Source organism: Zootoca vivipara, chromosome 10 (assembly GCF_963506605.1).
Source record: "Zootoca vivipara chromosome 10, rZooViv1.1, whole genome shotgun sequence".
Classification (NCBI taxonomy): domain Eukaryota; kingdom Metazoa; phylum Chordata; class Lepidosauria; order Squamata; family Lacertidae; genus Zootoca; species Zootoca vivipara.
The window spans coordinates 59976144-59992441 of NC_083285.1; the positions used below are offsets into that span (position 1 = coordinate 59976144).

At 43.6% G+C, this 16298-nt stretch overlaps 1 protein-coding gene across 4 annotated transcripts; it reads right to left on the bottom strand.

The window, feature by feature from the left end:
• Nucleotides 1-30: 30 nt before the first annotated feature.
• Nucleotides 31-16103, bottom strand: RECQL (RecQ like helicase). Of its 4 annotated transcripts, none has more exons than XM_035127593.2 (16): nt 16039-16103; nt 15419-15516; nt 12417-12502; nt 11750-11944; nt 11172-11351; nt 10662-10768; nt 9076-9274; nt 8250-8416; nt 7358-7439; nt 7041-7189; nt 6838-6955; nt 6601-6739; nt 5119-5210; nt 4020-4236; nt 3465-3594; nt 31-1890 (listed from the first exon to the last, which is right to left on the bottom strand). In XM_035127593.2, exons 3-16 carry the CDS (start codon nt 12433-12435, stop codon nt 1708-1710), a joined length of 1977 nt encoding a protein of 658 aa, XP_034983484.1. In that variant the 5' UTR covers nt 12436-12502; nt 15419-15516; nt 16039-16103; the 3' UTR covers nt 31-1707. The 4 variants fall into 4 exon arrangements, with proteins under 4 accessions (XP_034983484.1, XP_034983485.1, XP_034983486.1 ...); XM_035127594.2 differs by having other exon boundaries at nt 16035-16097; XM_035127595.2 differs by lacking the exon at nt 15419-15516 and having other exon boundaries at nt 16039-16097.
• Nucleotides 16104-16298: the final 195 nt, after the last annotated feature.

A 16298-nucleotide genomic window follows, 5' to 3' on the forward strand; every position in this document is an offset into this window, starting at 1 on the left:
AACATGATTTTCTTAAAATTATTTTTCTAACTACGCTGGAGTTGATGCAGGCCACTTTCACTTACACACAGATGGGTTTTATCCCCACCCCCTGGGCAGGCATAAATACTGCAGCCAATGATACAGAACTAAACGTGGGTCTGTGGGGAGGGTTCCTCAGGGTCTGCTCAGTAGAGTCCCAGGACATGTAAATGGTAAGTGAGAGAACCTGTTGATTCGTCAGCTTTCAAAATAAAATTTCAGGACTTAGGTAATGCTGGATGACAATTTAAAATGTATTTTCATTTTGAAAAAATTAAAAACATCCCACAACTTGAATTGCGCTGTCTAGAGTTTAGTGTTCTGGGTTTATCAAGTAACTGCTTGGGAGAATAAGCTACTCAATGAAGGTCACTTTAAAAAGTAACTGTTCTACTTCATTGGAAGTAGTTAGGTTCCTACTATGCATTTTGCCTCTGTTACAGTATGTCACCAGGTTTTACAATATAGCTGCCTTTGGAAACAGCCCAAGGTCCATTCAGTTCACTGTGGCCGTAAACATAGCACTAGAATTGACAAACGGGGCAGGGCAGAGACATTTTATGCCCCTGCAGGTACCAGTACCCTGCTTTTGAATTACTATGTACTTCTATTTAACTATCATGCTCCAGCTGCTGATGGACTTGTTCACACTCTCTTCATTTTCCTTTCAGAAAAATTATATAAAAAAATATAATAAAATCACAACCATACTTTAAAACATACAAAAGTTAAAATACTAAGACAATTCTAATTACCTCAGTTTTCTAAGTATCATGGTACCCTTGCCTGAACAAGAATGTTTTTAGCTGGCGCTGAACAGTGCAGTGAAGCTTGAGGGGTTCCATAACTTTACAAGTAGCCGTGTTGGTCTGAGTCGAAACAAAATAAAAAAATTCCTTCAGTAGCACCTTAAAGACCAACTAAGTTTTTATTTTGGTATGAGATTTCGTGTGCATATACATAAGGGTCTGGTGGATTCTGTTTCAGTGTATCTGACGAAGTGTGCATGCACACGAAAGCTCATACCAAAATAAAAACTTAGTTGGTCTTTAAGGTGCTACTGAAGGAATTTTTTTATTTTGTTTACAAACACCGTATGTCATATGCAGGCAAGTCTTCTCTTGTCTCTCCACCCATCGTGGCAGTGAATTATAAAACCACTATTTTAAGGTAGGCACTCCAGTCATCAAGCTGGTCCACACATATCACAGCAGGAGAGGTAGGACTAACTTCGTGGGACAAGAAACATTTTAATACATAGCATATATACAACATTTTTGAGTATGCAAAGTCGTGCAATATCTTAGTAGTCCTTACAAATACCATGAATTGTGTATTATTTACACCCCGACTCACAACAAGATATTCAAGGCAGTATAAGGAGGTTACATAATGGATTTTAAGAACAAAGTCATATTGCCTTATATTTCTGGTGGAAAACGAGAGTCCTACCCATCACCTCCCTGCCCAGCCAGCCATCACGCTTGCGTTATAATCCAAAACAAGGGCTAGGATAAGGGAGACCTAGAAAAACAGTACAATGCCAGAAGCCTGGCGATGTGATGAGTGAGGGCCTAGCAGCCTGGGGGGGGGGGGCAATTCTGCCCTTCTCCAGCCCTGTTGCTTGCTTGGCATTTCCTGCAGGTCCCAAATTATTTTGGGAGTTGAAAACCAACATACAAATACTCAGGAATCATCGATGAACAGCAAGTCGTCATCATCATCATCCTCTTCCTCTTCCATTTTAAACTTTTTTGCTTGGATGTGTTTCTCTGAATGAGGCGGTTTATGTTCACTTCCCCTTTTTTTACGTGCAACATCCTTTTTCTTTCCGGATGAGCTTCCTAGGCTGGATAATGGAGATTTGACCTGACAATCAAAGCAATTTTTGTTAGCACACATGCTCTCTGACTTCAAACTAGATGTTGAAATTTTACTTCTTTCCCCCATTATCACTTGCAAAAATGCAGGAGTGGCTAATTTGGGGTGGGGTCGGCAAGGTCATATGTCCTTGGACATCGGGGGCCTGCACAAAAGTGGGTGTTGCCAAGTTTACACGCTTGCCCACACAGGATGTACACAGCAGCAGCAGCAGCCACAGGTTCTTGCCCCTCCCCACTCATCAATGTTGAACAACTGAGGAAGGGGCAAGCGGTTCCCTCACTGCGAGAAGCAAAGCTACAGGGAACCAGGCAGAGGGCCTTCTCAGTAGTGGCGCCTGCCCTGTGGAACACCCTCCCACCAGATGTCAAAGAGATAAACAACTACCTGGCATATAGAAAGCATCTTAAGGCAGCCCTGTTTAGGGATGTTTTTAATGCGTGACATTTTAATGTATTTTAATCTTTGTTGGAAGCCGCCCAGAGTGGCTGGGGAAACCCAGCCGGATGGGCGGGGTACAAATAGTAAGTTATTATTATTATTATTATTATTATCATCATCATTATTATTACATCAGGCTCTTTGGTTGTCGGCTCTGCTGGGGCCTATCCAGGGTCCTGAGAGCCCTGCTATTAATCTTGTCTTCAGGCATCCTAGCACTGATGAAGCTCTACCAGTCTGTTTTCCACCTATCGTCTCCTGATGCTGCTCCTATTTCTCCTGATGGCTCAGCTTTGATAGAACAGGGCTCTGCAAGCAGTGCCACGACGGGGTGTGGACACCACATAATTTCGCAGCAACTATACTGCTCATTCATGTAGTGCACTCAAAGTTATCTGCACGGAGCCCACACACAATCACACACAAGTAAACCCAACAAAGGGTGAGTGGAAAGAGTACAGTGATCTAGGTGGGTATTAAAAAACAACAACGAAGAACAACAACAAAACAGGCCATGTATAATCCATAATGTCACTGCCGAAAGAAAAATTTCAGCCATAGCAACAAACCCTATTTTTTTTGTTATCGTGGAACATTCAACTATAGTTTGACCCCTCTTGCATGGAGGGGGATCAGCATCAACAAAAACACTCTGCTCCCTGCTCAGAATTATTTTGGACAGAAAGCTTTTAAAGCTCTAAATTGTCTCTCTGTGATTTGTGTCACTTGCTAACACACACAAAACAAGTTCCCATGAAAATTAGAAAAGGGGATGAGCATGTAAAGACAAAGCTACTGTTACTGTGTTTCTCATATTATAAGACACATCTTATATTCATTTTTTCCTCAAAAAAACACACTATGGCTTATTTTCAAGGGATGTCTTATTTTTTTCCTCCTCCTCCTGGCATAGCTGCTGCGCCTATCACTATGTCTTATTTTCGGGGTATGGCTTATATTCCTTGAATGCTTAAAAATCCAGCTATGGCTTATTTTATGGGTATGTCTTAAAATATGAGAAACAGGGTATTAGATGCCTAACACATGATTAAACCTAGAAAAATAAAGGGAACAACAACAACAACAACAACAACAACAACAACAACAACAACAACAAATACCTTAGCAATACTGTTTTTGCTCATTACCACTGGCATCGTGATAACATGAGTCTTGTTTCTCAGAAGATCAGCTCTGGGCCCTATCTTCACGTAGGATATTGTAGCAAATGCTGTGAAGCTGAAGTCTTCCCTGAAAGAAATTAAGCCTTTGCGTATGAGAAGCGGAGAGGTAGAGCAGTTTAAAAAGGGGGGAAGGACTTGACTGAAACACAGCAGAAATGAGGATCATGTTTTATGGATCTTTGGCTTTGGAAATGGGATGGGGCAACATCCACTGTATTTTGGGGTCTATTGCTAAGCCTAGTGCCCCATAAAATAGTTTCCTTTAATTTGCACAGTTAACACTGAGCTAACAGAACAGAGCAGGCTAGCCCCACCAGATGTTGCTGGAACTACAAATCCTGCCATTCCTAGCAATCGGCTATGTTGGTTAGGACCAGTGGGTGTTGGAGACCAATGAAATCTATAGGGCCACAGGTTAGCTGTAAAAAAATTCCTGGTGGGGTTATACAAGACATGGAGGTATGTAAATGGGCTTCTTGTTTCAATACTTACTTCAGGTACTGCTGCAGTATCAAATGGGCAACAATTCTCTCCAGTGCATCACGGGGAAGCTTGGGAGAAACAACATCTACTCCCAGTTTTGACAAACCCTTCCCTAACCAGGCATCAATCAGCTTCAGAGGAGTGAATTTTTCTCTCATTTGGTCCACTTGCTTTAAAATATTGACAAGATCCCGGCAGTGCCCTGTCACATCCATCTTCTCAAATGCTAAGCGTCACCAGGTGGGAGGAGAGATGGAAAAAAACACAAAAACACAAATTGTTAGCTGCAGGAATTGGAGGGACCAAAACAGGCATCAAATTCAACCTACCCCAAGCAGGCTTCCACATATGAAAAACCTCTAGCTTTGAACCTCTCAACCCATAGCTGGAGGATGCGGGTACCTACTGCCATTAGCAAAGCTTTCTCAGTGAATGGTGAAGCCAAGCTAAAGGAAACGAAAAGCGTGGGCATTACAGTGGTACCTTGGTTCTCGAACTTAATCCATTCCGGGAGTCCATTCGACTCCGGAAACAGTTCGAAAACTAAGGTGCGGCTTCCAATTGGCTGCAGGAGCTTCCTGCAGTCAAGCGGAAGCCGCGTCTGAAGTTTGGCTTCTGAAAAATGTTCGCAAACTGGAACACATACTTCCAAGTTTGCAGCTTTCGGGAACCAAAACGTGCAAGTACCAAGGCATTCGAGAACCAAGGTACGACTGTACCAAGAATGTGGCTCTCTTCAGCATGGTACACTCGCCTTCCTTGGGCCAACCAACCTTTCGGAAAAATTGTTGGCATGCATGTTAAAGGTAAGTTGTAACTGAACTGTAATAACTGAGCTGTACAAGTTGTTCCTTGGTGTGAGCACCAAGTCCCACCCGTGTGGGTGTGGCCTGACGCAAGCCAGTGCGGCTGAAGAAAGGGGCACTTGCTGTTCTGCAACAACAGCCAGTCATGGGTAGCTTATGCTCAAGAGAGCGATTGCCTTCCTCAGCACAGCTGGCGCAGGAGAACACAAATCCTTTGCAATGCACTTGGGAGTGAGCTGCACTAAGAGGGAGCCAGTCTGGTTTATTTCAACCCTTCCAGGTTTGAAATCTTTTTCACTTACACTCCTCTCGGCAGCAGTTATCACACATTTTGTTGCAGTTGGCGGAGTCCCAGGCCTCGTCAAAGTGATGTGCTATGAGAACTCGGCGACACCTGCAAATACAAATACCTGGGGTCAGGAAGCAACCCAATGCATGTGCTCCTATTGGAAGCCTATAAGACAACGGGCAGAGTAGACGTTGCAAGTAAGACGTGCTGTATTCAATAACCGAATTGATGGAAGAATGTGGGATAAACAAGTCTCACTGAAATAAGTCTATTAATTTGAATAGCAGCTTAATTTCTCTGGAACTCACTGCCTTTCAGCAATTTAAATTCACTACAGACATTTAGTGTGCACTTGAAATATATAGATCAGGCACCCCCAAACTGCGGCCCTCCAGATGTTTTGGACTACAATTCCCATCATCCCCGACCACTGGTCCTGCTAGCTAAGGATCATGGGAGTTGTAGGCCAAAGCATCTGGAGGGCCGCAGTTTGGGGGTGCCCGATATAGATTTCTGAGGAGGAGATGGACTGTTTGACACATGAGAGGTAGATTCCAATTTTCTGCGCGCAGCCCTTAATATGGAGTTACAGAGAGAAACAACAGTGTAAACGGACACATGGATACAGCCCATACAAGCCTGTAGTTGTTACTTTTAAATGTCTGAGATATTTCTGCAGCTACTAAAATATGAAAAGTGAACATGATGGATATTTTCTGAATTGAAGAAACCTGTTACCCTGGAAAAATTAGGTTTCCTTGCTATCGAGTTTGGATTTTCTCAAAATACTGGCAGTTCTGATGCAAATGTAGCATTGGCACTCTGAATACCATGTTTTTGCAAATAAGGAGCCAGTCTCATCAGTAGGTATCTATAGGTCTAGGCTTGACCTTGTTGACCTGGGAAAACATGGTGCTTGGCATTTAACTTTTGGGTTTTTTAAAACAAAAACAAAACAGAGATGAGATTAACATTTATTAAATTTATACCCTGCTCTTCCTATCCAGAGAAGCATAGTCTAGAGCAGGCATGTCAAACCTGCGGCCCTCCAGATGTTTTGGCCTACAACTCCCATGATCCCTAGCTAGCAGGACCAGTGGTTGGGGAAGATGGGAATTGTAGTCCAAAACATCTGGAGGGCCGCAAGTTTGACATGCCTGGTCTAGAGGCACAAAACATTCAATAGCAAAAGTTATTTCTGCAACCACTTAAGACTCTGTTGGACTGCTGAGTTAAAAATATATATCAAAAATGTCAATATATTGGCAGACAGCAAAAGAGCATAGGATGCCTCACAGGGCAAAAGGAGACCCCAAGACCAACTGCACAACCCTGCTTTCCTTAAAAAAATTCACAGTAAATAATATATTTGGAGGCTTGGTATTTTCGGATACTAACTTCAACACCCTGGCCAACACCGTATTTTACAGTAAACTGAAGAGAAAAAAGTAGCTTAAAACAAAAAAAGGGGACAACCTCAGACAAAATCACTTGCCTGCTCATGTTGTGGCAATATGAAACCATGTCATACAATTTTTGTTGCCCGACGTTTTCCATCACCACCATTGTGCTGATTCTGAATATGTCCCCAAAACCGTAATATAAGATGCAGTCAGCTTTCTGGTCATCCCGACCTAGAAGGAAATATTAAGAAGCAGACTTTTCTTCCCGTCAGAAGCATATGTATGAGAGAACATACATCTACCTAGAATCTCATCTCTGTTGAGCATACCTGCACGCCCGCTCTCTTGGTAATAGTTCTCCATGGATTTGCTCATTGAATGGTGTATTACAAACCTCACATCTGGTTTGTCGATTCCCATGCCAAAGGCAACAGTGGCCACTACCACCTGAAACACAAAGGCAATTAGGATCATCAGGACATGAGGGACGCAAGTTGAATGAAGGAAGTTATGGAGTTCTCGCACAGCTCACCTGAATGTCGTTGGCAGACCATCGCTTGTGAACTCTGCTTTTATCTTTGGGTTCCATGTTGGCATGGTAGGCACCTGCTTTAATCCCCAGCTTCTGTAAATTCATAGTAACCTGTTCGGCATCCTTCTGGGAAAAGCAGTAGATAATTCCTGTATCAAAAGAATTTTATACCATTGAAATCAACAAATGGGCTCCAAGCTATGCAGTCCTTAAGCAGGGCTTGGGAAGACTTGGGAGCGCTACCTTACAAGAGGTGGTCTCCTACAGATGCTACCATGCTTTAAGAAGTCAGCACTCATTTTCATTGCAAAGTTCACCTGAAAGGCCTTTGTATCTTCCGTTGATGAGTTTAACTATGTCCTCAATGAAATTCTGAGCAGCTGGTGGCTTTTGTCGAACCTTAAATGCATATTTTAGAGAAACAGGCATTCAATAGCACACATATACAAATTAAAATTTTCATCTCTTCAGAAAGCTGCCAAGTGATTTTAGCCTTGTGTACATCTTGGAACAGAAACACTCCCTGCTATGATTGGTTGAGGCCACCTTAACTCAGTGTTCTGCAAACATCAAATCCCATCTCCCAACAGCCCTTGCCAGCATGACCAATGGCCTGGGATGATGGGAGCAAAATCTGGGCAGCTACATCTCCCCACCAATGCTCTACAGTGCATCTCGCCCCAAACCCCTTGTTTTCTTTTTGAAAGAAGGTCACAACTCGGAAGTCCAAGCTCATCTGGTCCTGGAAGCAAAGAAGTGATCTGAGCAAATCTGCTTATTTGCATGTATTTGGGGAGGGACTGAGTTAGTTTGCTACAATGGAGCCAGATCCATATTTATATGCACTTCTGAAAAGCAACAAATCATTCCAGACTCTGCCTTTTAATTCCCAACATTACAGTAGTATTTAAGAAATTGAATTGGTAAGTTTTGTAGAAAAGCATGCATGTGCCCAACATGACTTACAACAAAAGCAACTGTGACAATGAAAGTTTATAAATGAGACAGTTTAGTGCATTAGGTGTGAAATTGTCCAGAATTCATGACTCCCTCCAGTACAAGAATGGTGGAGTTAAACTAAAACTCTCTATGAATATGATGAAACCAGCTTAAATCCTACACATCCATGTTTGGTTTCTTAGCGAGCTTCTCAAATATTCCTAGAAAAAGCTATCTTCCCAAAGGCAAGAACAGACTCAACAGGGATACCTCATAATATAGGTTGGGCCGATTAAATGATGCCGTGAAAGTGATGCACTTCTGAACGCAAAGAATTTTCTGAGCGTCCTGCAGAACGTGGCTTGTTGCAGTTGCTGTCAACCCAATCAATGGAGCATTAGGAAATTGCCGCTTTAAGATACCAAGCAGCTTGTAATCTGAAGTGGAAGACAAAAAAGCAGGAATATTTTAAAGATATATAAATAAAACCCCTAATATTTGCTGCCACTATATTCTGTCTAGCTCTGCTTAAGCTACTTGTAAGTGACAAAATCATTTTGCAGTTATGAACTAGGCAAATCTCGACACTGCAGAAATTGATCACCTTTTTTAAAAAAAAAAAGAACACTTTTTTAAAAAATCCCTTTTAAAAACAACAAACGGTAATGGCAGATACAGTGGTACCTCGGTTTATGAACACAATTGGTTCCGGAAGTCTGTTCATAAACTGAAGCGTTCATAAACTGAAGCAAACTTTCCCATTGAAAGTAATGGAAAGTGAATTAATCTGTTCCAGATGGGTCCGCGGTGTTCATAAACCGAAAATTCATAAACCGAGGTTTTCATAAACCGAGGTTCCACTGTATGTTTCTCTGAAAAGCAGTTTCCCCACCACCACCAATATTTCCATGTGACAGGATACTGCAGCAGAGTGATAGATGTGGTCCAGGGAGGGAGAAAGAAACTTGGGCCACAGGGAACTGATAAATGCAACTAAAAAAAATGAAGTGAGAAGAGCAAAGAGGCTTAACAGTTTCTAGTGGAGAAGAGGCAACGTTCTCCCTGGTAACATGAAATTCCTTCTAGACAGACATACCAGGCCTGAAGTCGTGTCCCCACTGGCTACAACAGTGAACCTCATCCACTGCAATGCGCGTAAGCCTTCCTGCTTGGTAAGCTTTTTCCAGCTTTGACATAAACATCTTGCTTTTCGCAATCTTCTCTGGGGTCACGTAAATGAGTTTCAGTTGCGAACTGCGAGACAGCATTTCAGCATGAACCCACTTCACGTGTTCCTATTTGGGAAGAAAAAAAAGGGTGCTTGGCACACATGCCAGGGGGCATCAAAATGACAGCACAGCGTTAATAACCAACAAACCGCTATTCTCATCTCCCAAGCCTTTGCCTAGTTATAAAAATCTGTGGCCATTTAAACTGTGGGGGTATTGTTTCTGTTTGTTACTATATTATGCATTTTTGTGTTTTTATATTGTAAACTGCCCTGTTAGCCTTGGATGAAAGGCAGTAAAGAAATTATTATTTCATCACAAAGCTTTAGGGTCACCTAACAACTCTGCTATTTATGGGTCAAATCAGCCTGAGTGACAGCCATAGGTAAAACAAAAACTGAAATAATGGGCTAATGCTGCCAATTTCTTCAAAAGTCCAATACAATGCAAGCAGCACGCAAGGGCACAAGATTAAATCAAGTTTCAATCGAGTATTATTAGTACAAAAAGAAAACAATAAGATATAAACGCTGACACAGAAACGTCAAGATATCTGCTTGACGTTTGGTTTTGGCTTCTGTGTCAGCGTTTGTATATGGTTCTCTTATTGTTTTCTTTTTGTACTAATAATACTCGATTGAAACTTGATTGAATCTTGTGCCCTTGCGTGCTGCTTGCATTGTATTGGACTGAGTGACAGTCATGGCAAATCCTCATTCCATTTAAACAAGACCTTAAGAAAAGTGAAAACAGCAGTTTCCTTTCTTAAGTACTCCTTGCAAAGTGATAAGATAACTTCTCTTGGCAACTCAAAGACTTGTATCAGTCCTGCACTTGGTTTGCACCAAGGAAGAACAGACAATGCGAATTGTACAGAGATACGCTGCTTATTTGGTTTTAAAGCTTACTGGTGCATTTTATGGTGTGTCTTTATTGTTGCAACCCACCCCGAGATCACTTGGAAATGAAGGGTGGGATACAAATTCTACAAATATGTAAATCTAGAATCCCATCTCAACAGACAACCTCTGCTAAGGATAGGAAAACCCTTCTTATCTCAATGAGTTCCTATCACATGGCTCCATATACCTGGCATACTGGGGGCAGCAAGTAGCCTTCTAAGTCAAAAGTTAACCTTTCCAGGACAGCAAATCCCATTCTAGAATTTAAGCACAGAACCCAACCCCACTGAGACTGTGTACAAAAGAACAGGTGAGCTGAACCCCTTCAATATCAACATTCTAGAGAGGGTTTTCATGAATATTCTTTTTCGGAGAATTTTTGCCCTCTCACATGCAACTTGTACAAGTCATATGAATAAACAGAAGGACATCAGTCACTTGTGGCCGCAGCTTTTTAATATATGAGGTAAGCATGTCAACATTTCTCTCAAATGCCAAAGACTGATGCCCATGTTTGGCAGCCAGCCACTTTGCTGGGGAGCCAGCCATACCTTGCTGCTTGAGGCGTTTAGTAAAGTCGCAGAAACTCCCAGCTGCTCCAACATCATTAGCTGGTCTTCCATTAGTGAGATCAGAGGACAAATCACAAGTGTGAAGCCTGAAATGAAAAATAACCCCTCGTCTCAAGTCACCAGAAAAGTTCTGTTTCAGCACATGTCAAATAGCAGGATTCTCCACACACACCTCTAATGGCAGATATGTCTAGCTTCAGTCACATTGAGGCCACGATTAGTGCTAAAGACGATCTGTTATCGGTTACAAATATACAGTAAAACCACAACTTGACTTGAAAGGCTAAGCTCTCAGCCTCAAAGGACGTCATTTGCAGGACTAGTCACCTTGGCAAGCAGATACGACAAAAGAGGTAGGAAAACTGCCTTAACCATGGTTTGCTCTTGCAAATTCACCCCTCCTCCTGTAGCCCCATATAACTAACAAGTTATGGCCCAAGTTGAACAACTTTAACTAATGTCATTTTGCTTATAAGTACAAGTACATACCGTCAGAACATACTGCTGGCAGCTGGTAACACAGACTCTTTCCCCCTCCAGTAGGCATGACAAGGAATACATCCCTTCCGCCCATTGTAACATTGATTGTTTCCAATTGCAAAGGCCTAAATTTTCGAAGCTTAAAGTTATTTTGTAACGCATCTCTGACTTTTGCAGACCATGGAAAATCTGTGAAAATGAAATAGCAGCTGTACATTTAAAAACAACACTGGAGTTCATTTGAACACAGAAAGTGTTAAGGGATTGCCCCACTACCACCAAGGTGTAACAGTGAACATTGTCTTCCAAGTTAACTTTAATCCCCTAAATTGCAAACATTGCCTGCATGAGTGTACATAGGTCTGTGGTAAACAACAAAAGAGCCTATGTCTACTCAGAAGTTAGTCCCACTTAGTTTAATGTGACTTACTCCCAGGTAAATGTGTGTAGGAATATAAGCTACAAGAAACTACCTTGCTGCAAAGTAACATCTCATGCTATTTTAACAGCAAGCAACAGTAATGTCTTGAACTGTTCAACAACAGTTTTCATGACAGCCCAAGGATTTAAAAATAGTAAGTGCTGACCTTCCTTGTTCCAGTCTTCCGCTGCTGATTCAATATCTTTGCTGCTCCCGCTCTCTGTGTCAGAAAACTGTTTTATTTTCTTCTTTAGCACTGTCTTTTTCTGAATTAGCTCCTGCTGATGTTCAAGAAGTTCTTGTACCTGGATCTCCAGAGCCTGCAGTTCACTGTCAACAGATGCCAATTCCTCTTCCAGCACTAAGGTAGAAAGATTGTCATGCATTCTAACATATGTTTGTTCCCTTGTGTTAGGCTACATTAACCCACCCCAGGACTCAAAAGGAGTTTAGCAGAGTCTTTTTACTCTTCCTATTAGGAACTCTTCTTTAAACCTTACTCTAAATCAGGAGAGGGCATCTTCTTTGGCTGGTGGGCCCTCTCACCCATCCCTTCTTCCTATATGCTGGTTCCCTTTGAAGAGAATACTGCTTCATGGGGCTGAACTCCTGAGCTCTTATGAAACTTCCATGCCCAGCTCTTTATCCCAAACTACCAGGTCTCCCAAGCACTGCCTTTTCTATTCAAGCAATTTGTTATATAGCCAGAACAACAAGCAAAATGGCCCATGCACACAAGTTTTATCCAGAAAATAGATGGGGGAGGAAATCAGAGGAACAACATAGGTTTATTGTTAATGGAACAAATAAACTGTAGCCAAAGATCTGGTTACCTGACAGTGTTGTTGTCATCTTCAAGGTTAGAAAGGCACCTCACTTGGTAAAATATTGACCAAAGCAATTTTCTAATAATTTCTTTCTGTAAAGGTAATTTTGAAAGCATATTATTAATTTTATGAAAGCCTGCAGGCAAGCAGAATAGCTTCTATTGCAGAAACTCTGTGCGGGTTAGCACCATATAAATCTCTTTGGGATGTAACAGCAGCCATGCAACAGAAAATGCAGCCTTTAAACAGAGAACAAAACACTTCCATCTGTACTAGAAAGAGCAAAGCTAAGATCCCACTCCAATATGGAACCACACTCATTATGTCATTATTGTCCACCTCCCATTTCTATAGACTATAGTCACATTTTTTTCTTATGTAGGTATAGGATAGGCTCATGTTCAAATTTCCACTCACCCACTGAGTCTGCAATGCCATGTATGCTTATGTTGGAGTTCAGCCCCATTAAACTCAGAGTATCAACATGCATCGGATTGTATTGCTCATGATCTAGGGCCAGTCACTCATAATTTATTACGAGCAAAATTCATACTGCCCTGATCTCAGGGACAAAAAGCCTTCAAGGTGCCTTTTGCAGATTTTTGCTTTCGACTATTTTTGCCCATTTATACTTGGATTTGCTTAGCCCACAGATATAAAATTGTCTTATCGTTATGGAATATATTTTAGCCACTAGAGGGCATCACAAATATACACAGAGATTTTTCTCAAACTGACATGTTTTACCGTGTTTCCCCTTTTTTAATACGTAGTCAAAAAGTAAGCCAGGGCAACAATTTTAAGCATTTGAGAAATATAAGACATACCCTGAAAATAAGACATACCCCCATGCCTGCCAACTGGGGGCCTGGAACCAGGAGGTAAAATGGCGTTTAAAAACGCCGTTTGAAGTGATTTCAGCTTGCCTCCCCGCCGCCTGGAACCGGCTGCTGCAGCGCGCAGCAGCGCCGGGCGGAGCGCCCAGCAACACGGACGGAGCGCTCAGCAGCACCAGGAGGAGCGTCCCACCGTGCCAGGCGGCGGGGTGGCAGGCCTCCTTGGCATGGCGAGGAAGAGACGAGGCCGCTGGCTCGGGCGCTCCTGAGTCCTGACCCCAGCCGCTTCTACGCGGCAGCAGCAAAAGAGACGTGCGGCCACATGGAGAGGCGAGCGCCCGAGCGGGAGACGCGCTCTCTGCAAAGCTCTGCACTCACTTCATCCGCCCGACGGGAAAGCGAAGTGGGGAAGAGAAAAAGAGAAAAAACCGAAGCGGCTCTTTTTCTCTTCCCCACTTCGCTTTCCCGTCGGGTGGATGAAGTGAGTGCAGAGCTTTGCAGAGAGCGCGTCTCCCGCTCAGGCGCTCGCCTCTCCATGTGGCCGAGCGGGAGACGCGATCTCTGCAAAGCTCTGCACTCACTTCATCCGCCCGACGGGAAAGTGAAGTGGGGAAGAGAAAAAGAGCCGCTTCGGTTTTTTCTCTTTTTCTCTTCCCCACTTCGCTTTCCCGTCGGGCGGATGAAGTGAGTGCAGAGCTTTGCAGAGATCGCGTCTCCCGCTCGGGCGCTAGCCTCTCCATGTGGCCGCATGGCTCTTTTGCTGCTGCCGCGTAGAAGCGGCTGGGGTCAGGACTCAGGAGCGCCCGAGCCAGCGGCCTCGTCTCTTCCTCGCCATGCCAAGGTGGCCTGCCACCCCGCCGCCTGGCACGGTGGGACGCTCCTCCTGGTGCTGCTGAGCGCTCTGTCCGTGTTGCTGGGCGCTCCCCCCGGGCGCTGCTGGGCGCTCCGCGCTGCAGCAGCCGGTTCTGGGCGACAGGCTAAAATCACTTCAAATGGCATTTTTAAATGCCATTTTCCCTTCTCAGGGCTGACTTCGCTGGGCGCGCGCTACACCTGAACCAGGAACAGCTGATTTCAGCGCTACAGCTGATCTGTATCTGCATGTGCCAGAAAGTGTCATGTGTGATTGCACAGAGCACCAAGCCTTAAGACATCCCCTGAAAATAAGACACCGTGGTTTTTTTTGAGGAAAAAAAGTTATAAGACGGTGTCTTAAAAAGGGGGAAACACGGTATGTATGACTCGTCCTCTTACACAAAAGAACAGGAGCGTTTTGTACCTTAGAGACTGATAAATTTGTTATTTAGTACATTATTCATGTTACACTGCTATTTATTTTACTACAACCTCGAATGCATAATAAAACTTCCTGTTGAACTGTTTATTTTATAAATTATTTATTTTTATATAGAGAAACTTATCCCGTAATAAATTTGTTACTCCTCAATGTGTTTTGATTTCAAGCTGCCTGGGCAAAACAAAAGCAGAGTTTGCAGGGGCAGAGATGTCACGATTGACAGGTAACATCAGGCAACTGTTAAGGGGGCCACCACACCCACCGAACATGAATATGTTAGGGATGATGGGAGTGTTGAATGGTTTAAGGTTCATTATTGTTTCACAAGATGTGTATCTCTTTAAAAGCCAGAAGTAAATGGCATGACCTAATTTTGCAGCTGTGGGGCAGTACAGCAGGTACTGCTAAGTATGTGTCAATTAAGCCGTGTCAGCAATAGGATATAGTATATAACAGACAACCCCAAACTTCGGCCCTCCAGATGTTTTGGACTACAATTTCCATAATCCCTGACCACTGGTCCTGTTAGCTAGGGATCATGGGAGTTGTAGGCCAAAACATCTGGAGGGCCGCAATTTGGGGATGCCTGGTATATAAGGAGCATTGTGTACCTCTCTCAGAAACCTGGTGGGTGGGTCACTGGATGGGTCATGTTTTGTAGAGTTAATGTAATTTCTGTTGTTTTTGTAATTAAAACCAAGCGAAAGATTTACTTTGCATTCTCTTAATTGTGCTCAGAATGTGTAGTCTCCTCAGCATGCTTTCTGCAGCATTCAGTTTAAATATCATAACAGGGAGGGAGTGCAAAAACATCTGAGGAGGCACAGGATTCCCATCCCTGTTTTATGTGAAATACTTTCCTAATAAGAACTCACCCCTCATGAAACCAAAAGTCTTCCCAGCACCAGGTTTTCCAGCATATCCCCGCAGGCAGTTGTGAATCAATTGTCCTTCACTAACTCACGTCCACAGGCTTAACAACAGAAGAGACACAATAATTTGGTATTGTTACTGTGATTAAATTGGTATTGTTATAATGAGGCTATTCTTGGTATGTAACTGAAAACTAATAAAAATTATTGTTTTTTTAAAAAAAAACACAATAGAAGAGACTGGAGGCACACTGTTAGCTCAGTCAGTTGTTAGAGCATGAGACTCTTAATCTCAGGGTCGTGAGTTCAAGTACCTGTACCACATTGGGAAATAAATAAATCCCTGGACTAATGGCCCTTGTGGTCCCTTCCAACGCTGCAGTTCTATGGAAAGCGAAACGGAATGGAAAGGGAAGAGAAACAACACCAGGCTAGAAACACAGGAAGCTGCCTTACTCTGAAGCGGCCCTTCAGGTTCCCCGGGGTTTAAGAGGGGGGACAATTCCCAGGCTCAGGAACTGTACATTCCACAGGGAGAGCAGGCGCTCCGCCCTTCCCTCAGACCACTCCACCCATAAGGACGAGGCTCTTCCCAGCGACTCCCTCCGCCCGCACCTACCTACCCACGAGCGAACATCCCTCACTCCTCCGTCTCTCCTTCTCCTGAAGACACTGCGGGCTCTCCTTTCCCCCCTTCGCTCCGCCCACTCCCTCCCTTCTCGAACTCCCACTTCCGGCGCAGCCAACCCAATCGCCGGCGAGCCGCACTCTTTCCGGATTGGCCCGAGGCCGGCCCGCTCCGCCCCTTTCCGCCCCTAGCCGCTGCCACGCGCGCGCTCTCAGTACTCCTCCTCCTCCGTCGTCGTCGTCATCCTCATCTCGG